The sequence below is a fragment of the Dipteris shenzhenensis genome, chromosome 20 (genome assembly GCF_047967505.1).
Source record: "Dipteris shenzhenensis isolate YYH24624 ecotype China chromosome 20, Dip_SZ_1.0, whole genome shotgun sequence".
Lineage (NCBI taxonomy): Eukaryota > Viridiplantae > Streptophyta > Polypodiopsida > Gleicheniales > Dipteridaceae > Dipteris > Dipteris shenzhenensis.
In genome coordinates, this window is record NC_141615.1 from 31045174 (window position 1) to 31054425 (window position 9252).

The 9252-nt window shown below is 47.0% G+C and overlaps 1 protein-coding gene across 1 annotated transcript in view; it reads left to right on the top strand.

The window, feature by feature from the left end:
* Positions 1 to 8924, top strand: part of LOC147889531 (uncharacterized) — a 41978-nt gene extending 33054 nt beyond the window's left edge. Inside the window, exons 7-8 of the mRNA XM_087391269.1 lie at positions 8339 to 8443; positions 8603 to 8924. Of these exons, the coding sequence (XP_087247395.1) occupies positions 8339 to 8443; positions 8603 to 8737 (240 nt within the window). The 3' untranslated portion in view covers positions 8738 to 8924. The remainder of the gene's footprint in view (positions 1 to 8338; positions 8444 to 8602) is intronic.
* The last annotated feature ends 328 nt before the right edge of the window (positions 8925 to 9252 follow it).

The following is a 9252-nucleotide window of genomic DNA, read 5'->3' on the forward strand; positions in this document are numbered from 1 at the left end:
TTGAGTCCCATCCAACACCGAATGTGGGCGCGTCGAGGTCAGAGGGCCCATTTTCACCCTACGCACCTCGTTGCATCACTGAAGGAGAAAAATAAGGAATGGGCCATTGGGATTTGCTTGTCCATGTGTTCAATCGGGCTCAAAATTTGCACAGGTCCTAAACCCAATGGTTTACGTGCTCTCACAAAGTTTCAGTCCCATCCGACATCGGATGTGGGCACGGCGAGGTCAGCGGTCCTAAACCCTATGGTTTCCATGTTCTTGCAATGTTTGAGTCCCATTCGACACCAGATGTGGGCACGACGATGTTAGAGGGCCCATTTTCACCGTATGCGCCTCGTTGCATCAGCGAAGGAGCAAAATAACGAATGGGTCATTAAGATTTGCAAGTCCATGTGTCCGATCGGGCTCAAATTTTGCACAGGTCCTAAACCCAATGGTTTACATGCTCTCGCAAAGTTTTAGTCCCATCCAACATTGGATGTGGGCACGTCGAGGTCAGCGGTCCCATTTTCACCCTATGCACCTTGTTGCATCAGTGAAGGATCGAATTAGGGCAAGTACATAGGCTGGTACAGGGCCTGGACAAGGCAGATGTAGGTGCATGTAGAGGACCTATTTATAGGCTGCACTGGTTGGCAGTGTATTGGTCGGCTGCACTGGTCTGCAGTACAATGCATTAAACACACAGACTGGGTTGGCCCAATTTGTGAGTCTAATTGGCCAGACGGGGGACTCCTTAGCCCTATAAAACGTCCCCCTTGGGGGGGCATTTGGCAGTTCAGCCAGCAACTGTTTAGGACTCTCCAGTGTGCAGATCACCACCTCATGAGCATAGCTAGCAGGAGGGCTTGCCTAAGCAGCTACTGGAGCCTGTGAAGAGGCAACATACAAGGCTCGTGCTACCTTATTGGTGCAGGTTTGCTGCAGGTGTTGGTATACTTTTGGAGCTCTTTTTGTACCGATTTCTATGTCTATTTATGAGATCTTTTGGGCTGTGCATGAGAGTTCCCTCTTCCTGCAATTGCTTTGTATTTATGTGATCTTTTGGGCTGCACATCAGAGTGTATTGTACCCTTGCATATCTTCTGCTCTAAGACGTCTTGTGTTCTTACATGGTGATTGCAAGGACTTTGGTTTATCTACATGTTGTATTAGTTGTGCTATACTATAGACAAGTGTAGGTCTCTTTTTCAACATGGTATCAAAGCCAAGGAGGCAAACGTTCTCTTGAAATTTGTATGGTCACCTCCCCATCTCTAAGCCCCCATATGAGGAGAGCATGGGCGGGGGTAGAAATGATGTGGCTGCGACATGGGCAGCACAGTGGCTGCCATGTGGGCAGAATATAAGCAACAAAAGAGGTGACATGGGCACCACATGAGGTGCCATGCAGGCAGCACAAAGGAGGACTTATCTGGCAGTGTGGAGCCGGCATGGTGGATTGCAATGGGCCGGGGTAGACACATGGCAGTACGGCTCAGATTGGAGCAGGTCTGCACAGTTTTAGAAGGCTGGAGCAGTATGCCTATATGGCATGTGATGTTAGCAACAGTACGGATCTGCATATTGGAGGATTACTTGAAGATTGGCATGAAGGGAGCCTGGCAGAAAAAATTGATAATATCATAGCAGCAACGTGGGGCTTAAAGGATATAACCATTGTGGCTCCTATTGGGACAGAAGCTAAAGTGGTACTCAATGACAGGAAAGCAAGAATCAAGATTCTCATGCAAACAAATAAGTTGAGAGGCACCAAGGTATGGATATTAGAGGAGCTCACCCTGATTCTCAAATGAAGTCCACAGAATTGAACAAAGTGAAGGACTCTCTGTCTTAAACTGATGTATATAGGCTGACTATCTCACCTAGTACAATGTAGCATATCTATAATAACTTTGGAAGTGGTATATCCACTCCCAAGAGACTCTCAGTCTATAACTAATGCTTGGTGTTTACCCTTTTGATTTGTGCGCTTTGTCTCATAGTCCTGTGAGGGCTTCTGAAGACATTAACGTCTCTCTCTCTCTCTCTCTCTCAACCTGCTGGAGCACATCCTCCACCCACCAAATCTATGCCATCGCCTACTGGACCACATCCTCCTAATAGAATGCATCTGGAATCCTCACTTTTTTCCAAGGGAGCCCCTATTGTGGCTGTTCCAGCTGTGATACAATGGGAGAATGGTTCGACAACGTTGTGGTGGGCAGGATGCTAGTGGATCCCTTTCCCATGCATAGATGTAAAATATGTCCAATCTCTCGAGAAGTTGATCATGCTGGTGCTACCCAAAGGAGGATTTGAGACTCCCGTGCAGTTTGGATAACTCATCCTCGTACCAAGGATAACGGTCCATAACGGCAAAGATAGACTGCTCCCATGTGCTTCACTCTAAGGGAAGCATGGTAGCAAAGAAAGCCTCCCCCCCACATGTTCAAGTAATCTCCACTTTTTTTCTTTTCAAGCCCTTGAAAGCTGTGTGAGGTCCTTCTCTAGATCAACTTTGAATTTCTCTCCTTCTTCCTAGTTCAGGGGTGTCGGCAAATCTACAAAAAGGAAGGCCTCAAAAGACTAAGTCCCTAGAGCTTCTCTTGACTATCCGATCAAATTGCTTTTGAATCTAGGTCGCACAATGGGAAGTTTTAAACACGGCCGTTAGATCCTCCCGCCATGATCAGATCTGTCGAACCTGCCATGATCAGAACTGCCGAAGCCGCCCTTTGGTCCAAAGATGCAGCTAGGGTTGCGCCTTAGGCTAAGGATTAACCCATGTTAGGCCGCAGCGTAGAGATGCTCTGAATATTTGTTGTGCACAGACTCCCCCGAATCGGATCCGGAGTCGCGCCACTTTGCCCAATTGTAGCCGAAACACCTTGTCACGGAACTAACCCACTAACCTTGACCCCATTAGAGTACCGGTTGGTTATAACGTTATCTCAACAGGTGCAATTGGGAAAAGGGATCCTCCACGTGGAGCGCATCAACAGACCCCTCTTGGAATATTCCTTTTTCGTTGCGTACGTCGACGGGATTCGAACTAGGGATGTTTGAACCTGACTGGCTAGCCCAATCGCACGACCAACCTCATGAACCTTGATTTTTTTGGTGCTCCACACGGTTTAAACATTATCTATGGGCTATGGCCCAACTCAGAGCACGGGAACTTCTCTCAGCTCGCGATGACCTTCTGTCAGACGTTAAGCTGTCAAGTCGACTACTTGTGGTTCACCCGAAGAACTCAACCCTTCGACATAAAAAGACAATAGTAACAACCTTTCGTATGAACTATGAGCCAATCGACTTCTTAGATGGCACACTACCATTGGCTGGCTCTGTCCTACATGCTCAGATTCAATTCTGAGCTGTGGATGTGGACTTGGATCCAAGGGTCCACATTTGAAGCCCTTGGAACCCTTGTCAATAGGGTAAAACCCCGTTTACCCCCGCTTTCCGATCTTGTCCTCTACGAACTCCCGATTGTTGATGTCACCTCCAACAATCTAGGAACCCATGTCTAGTACTCTCTGTAAGTTGTGCCAAAAGGGTGCTCTCTGTTTTGACGGCATGGAGGTGCATATCTATTGAGGTCCCTACTTGGGTATTTCCCATCTTAGACCGATCCATACTACACGTCCCAATATGAATTCACACTGACTAATGACCTCCGGAGCCGAAGCCAAAGCCCGTGAGATGCAAACACCCTCTCTATCCTATTGTTGGGAACCAGATGTGTAGGCCCCTCTTGGCAGAAGGGCCAAAGCATCCCCACCTACGAATATCCAAGGATGAAAACATGGGCTCCTAAAGCATGAGGTAAAATTAGGTGTTGCAAGTGCTGACGTGTCCAATTGTGGAAACATGCATGTTCCAATGGTGCGGCAAGACGCACCACTAGCTCTAGACCCACCTTGAGGGCCCAACACATCAAGAAAGAGGTTGAGACCCTAGTCTGACTACACATCAGTCTGAGACCAATGCATCACTTGGCTGAGCTTTTCGCTTCTCTCTAAACGAATCACTACCACTGCACACCCATAACCACATGTCTCTAGGGAAAGGAATTTGTGCTAGCCACAGTTTTCAACCGTCAATTCCAATCAGTCCTCTAGCATCTCCATCATCAGACCTTCAACATAAGGTCGGAGGGGATTGGGGTCCACTAATTGTGAAGTTGAAGCCATAGAATGGACAAGTGGAGCTGCCCATTGCTCCAATGGTGCCTCCTTTCAGGGGTTGCAAAATCAGAACCAAGATCTCCAAGACAAGAGGTTGTTGAAATAGAGGATTTGGGTTTGGGGAAGACACCGTGCCAAGGCCTAGAGAGGGAGCACCCAATGAGGTTTGGGTTGGGGCTTTGGGAGGAAGGTGTTAGAAATGACCCAAGAGGGTACGCACAGTGCAAGAGTGATAGAATAGCCCAGGAGCTCACACAGTGTGGTGTGGGTTGTGGAATCACAAACTTCTTACACTTATGTGCATAGCATAGGTGTGCAGACTCATCAATAGACAATGAACCAGCCAGATATAGAAGACATCAAAATAATATATTTAGCTATGGACACAATAGGAAAGAGATAGATCTAGAGTCCCACCAATGGTGTGGCATTTACAGTTCACAAGAAAACTGTAAACGACAAGGTCCTTCTCCTATCTGCTGGCTATTTCTAGACTCTATCCCGCATGTTCCACCTCGAGCTCCCTAGACATTCTGTCCAGAACGATCCTCTCCACCTTGCTGTCTGGAAACCAGCCTAGGTGGGTTGCCACTCAAGCTCAGTCTGCAGTTCCTTGAGGGTCACCTTCATTTCCTGTGGATATGCGCAAGGCTTGCCTTCTTGCTGCTCCTGTCTGCTGTCAGAGGGCTGCTCCAGATGATGTGAAATGAGGCCTGAGGCCTCTCCTTTTATAGGGCTGAGCCCCTTGTCAAATTGACCAACCAGCCAGCTCTAAATGGGCCGACTGGCTGGTTGGTTTGCAGCCCTAACCAGCCGACTGGTTGGCTGCTTTCCAAGCCCTATATAAGGGTCTCTGCCAGGCCCTTTTGGGCTGCTGTCAGGCCCCAAGGGCAGCCCCCATTGGGCCCTGCCCTTGGGCACATCTATGGCCAGGTGGCTGGCCCACCATAGCCTCCACTTCTGCCCCTTCTGTCCTGCTGGTCCTGCCCTTGCTCAGGCCTGTTCCAGCCCTCAGAACCTGCTCCAACAGCTCCATCATGCTGCCGTACTGCAGCCGTACCTTCGCTGATGTCACCCGCCATGTGTCGCCATGTTCAGGACCAGTCTGCGAGGCACCTCCAGTTGCGCCACGCTTCTACTAGGTCCTTCTTCAGCACCTGGATCCCATGCTTGTATCCTGCCCATGTGGCAGCCCCATTCTCTGTCCATGTGGCAGACTATCCATGCCTAGGTCTACCTCCCCCATGCTCCCTCATATGGGGGCTTACAGATGGGGAGGTGACCTTTCCAACACCCCCTCGCACCGACACATCTCGGCCCAATGCCAACACGTCGATAATAATGCTTCAGTAACTCCCTGGTCGTAGTCCTTTGGAACATTTTGATGTCAAAATGTTTTCCTAGCTTTTCATCCAGTGGCTTGTGCTCCACCAGGCTTGGTTCCGCTTCCACATACCATCATGGTACACATGTCCATCTCTAGTAGCACCTCGTGGCACCACCATCTTCAGTCACATTCCCGCCTTCGAATTCGAGCAGTCCAGCCGTCACGATCTTCCAGTTGTCCCCCCCCCCATAATGAGTGAACAACTTAGAGTCTTCCAAGCACCATGCTCTGAGGGTTTGTTTCAACCCGTCCTTCCTTTGAACAAATGAATATCTCTAGATAACCTGGACCACAAATTCTCTCTGAGCTCTCAAACAGGTACTCTTCTGGCTTCAGTACACCTTGTCCATCACCTTCCAACAATCTGTTCTAGCACATCAAGTAACCCTTGACCTCGCCCCTTGTTTTCCCAGGGTCCTGCCCACACGCAGGCCAACATGCATGTGCCAAAAATCACGCCATCGTGGCAGTCCGTATAGTGTACGGACTGCAGGAGCTGATTGGCATGCATGACAGAGCAGTTTACGAATTCTACAGACAGTCTGTGCAACTGTATGGCCTTTTTGCGCACACTTTGAGAGGCAGAGTCTGATGTCTGTGCGGTTCAGGGGAGCGCAGCTCGAGCTGTTCTCCTTGGGCATGCCTCCTGAGGTGGTTTTTGGGCACAGATCCTGAGCGAGAGCTTTCTCCTTTGGCATCTTGGGGAAGATCTGCTGACCATTATCCTCTACAGCTCTTTCTTGTACTCCCTTCCGCCTTCTATCTGCTCCTTTTCTCTTCTCCCAGTAGCTGGAAGCCTCCTGCACCCTGCGGGGAGCCCGGACGGAGGATAGGCGCGAGGAAAGAGCTCGCCCCTCTGCCTTAGATAGAGGGTTTTGGTTCCAGGTTCTGTTTTTCATCGGTTTTTCTGGCTTTGTTGCAATGCATGTGTGTTGTTTGCAGTCCTTTTAGGAACCCTACAAGTTCTAGCAAGCACCCAGAGGCTAGGGTGTTCGTGTGGAAGGCCTAAGGACAGTGTGGATGCATGTGATAGCTTGAGGCTGCCTTGAGCTCAGTTTGCTAGTGGATTGGATGCGTGAATGACTCTCAGTTGGGTCAGATCAGAAGTGGATGCCTCAGTATGCCTTGCCAGTTGGTATTCTGGTGGTGCACCTAGATTAGATGCCTTGAAGACAGATAGAGGATTTGCAGAGAGGAACAGTGCAGGGGTGAACCCTTGGTGTAAAGCATTTCCATTCAAAAGCATTAAATAAATACCATAAGGGGCGCCAAGGCATTTGGGGCCAGTGGGTGCATGGTGTACTGTTTTCACTGAGCAGGGGCATTCTAGCCTCCCCTTTGTTGTTGATGAAGTTTGTTTCTAAGTTTTGCTAAGTGGTTGAAGTGACTGAAGCTTGCATTGTGGCTATTTATGAGGTTTATGACTGAGTAGAACATCACTGCCCTTTTGTTTATTGAAGGCCGGTTTCACACAGCTGAGTCTTCCTTTACCTCTGGAATGCTCACAGAAATTAAGTACAAAGACCTTTGTTTAAATGGATGCATGTGTGTGTGTGTGTGTGTGTGTGTGTTTGGATATGTGTATATTTGTAAGAGCAGATGTTTATACTATTGTCTCGTGGATGCCAAGAGGCCTCCCAGTATCTATGTCCAATAGAGCGGCGGATAAACTAGTTGAGAATGTTTCCTTGGGTACAGCTATGGAGAATGAGTACGCCAATTGGAGCAAGGTCATGAGCAGCTCAAAAATGATATGTGAAAGAGAAGCCTAATATATATATCTGTGAATCCAAGACAATGCCCCAAGTCATCCTCTGAAAGCAAAAAACACATTTGCAGTTTCGACCTCATGATAGTCATACATAGGGTTGACAAAGGTGATTCTATGCATGCTAGGGACCAGCTATAATGACATCACATCCATTGCCATCCTTTACAAATGAAATTCTTATAGGGACATCAAGTACACCAGCATGTGTTCACAAACTTTTCTACATTTGTTTTGGTGGCTGCAAGCTCCCTCCCCTTGCCCAAGTTCCGCCCCCCTTGACACTCTCCATCCCTTTGCTTCGCCACCTCATTCTCTCAGGTCATCTCTATGCTGCGCCCCCATTGCCCAACCCTCATCCACCCTCCTCTTCACGACCCCATCTTTGAGGGAGAACGCAGAAAAGAAAAGTGAGTCACTACAATGTAGACACGACTTGCATTTGCATCTCTTTCTTTGCAACCTTTAATAATGTGAATTTAAAAGCTACCATAGCATAAACATTTTCTATTGCAGTGATTACTGGTATTCAGCTTTCAAAAGATCTGTTATGACTCACAGAAAAAGAAAGCATCTTTGTTATTGTTTACTGGCTGGATCTACTCTTATGACTCACAGAATAAGAAAGCATCTTAGTGATGGTTCACTCTTTAGACTGGCTAGATATACTTGTTCCCTCATTTCAAATTGATCTTTCTGCATGAACTCTATAGATTTTGTAGGACTGAGATTAGAAGAAATTGCAGGCACTTTCTCATGAAGATGTTTTTGTGCTTTTGCAAAATGATCCTCTCGTTTAAGCTCTTATCAAATGCAAATTTTTATAGTTCACAACTTTCTGGAGGCATCTTATATGCACAATGACCTAACTTATGATCCACATGATGATAACACGTGCTAGATTTCATCATTTCAATGGTTTAGCCATCCCTTAGAAACTATTGGGATTGATCATGTTCTTTCCTATCCAATGTCATGGACTGCGTTTTTTTCCTTTGCATTGTTCAGGACCTAAATACTGAAGGATTTACCCTTCCACAGCGGCAGACTTCAGACCACGCCATAATCATGTCTGTTATCTTGAGTATGTTGGAAAGAGACCTCCAAATGCAGGTTACACACTATATTCATCTTTTAATTTCTGCATCTGGAAAGAGGAAGTTGTGATTTGTGTCTGATGTTGTGCTGTAGAGTTGATGTCATAGCTTGCTTGAGTTAGCTAATTTCTGATATCAGTTCTCATTCTGGGACTGCTACTTGCAATACTGTAAGGAAATGGTTGTTGCGGATCTGGGACTTGATACAGATTCTGAACGATTGCAAACTTACAGTCAGATGTGGTCTCTTCGTCCCTTTGTTGATGAAAGATTTCTACATGAAGCTCTAAGTTGGGTCAGTGGTGGATAAAGTTTTAGCTGTACTACCTTCAACTTTGGGTTGGCTTTATTCTCCTTTAAGGAGAATTGTACGCTAAGCAGTAAGTCTGGTGATTTCTGTTATTGTGAACTTATGGAATTTGTGATTCTGTTTGGTCGTTGTCTGCCTCTCATAGATGGCTGAGCCTTTGGGCAGCTCGGTGATCTGAGCTTCTATGGCACAAGCTCTGCAGCCCTCCCTCCCTGACAACTTGTCACATGGTGAGCTTGATGATTGGAGTTCAGTATCAGTTTCAATTTTGTAGTGGTTTCTCTTGAAACATTGATTGAAGAATCCTGGTTGGCACGAGTTGTCTATCTGATTGGTATTGAATGGGAAGCAGGGTTATACTATATTGCCAGAGTTATGTTTAATATTTGTATCGCTTTAAACTTGCTAGAGAAGTATAAAGGTAAACTCCTGTTTGCCTCGTATGTTATGACTGCAGATAAGAGGCAAACAAGAGTTTACATGGCTAGTCAATGATCTAGCATCATTCCAAATAT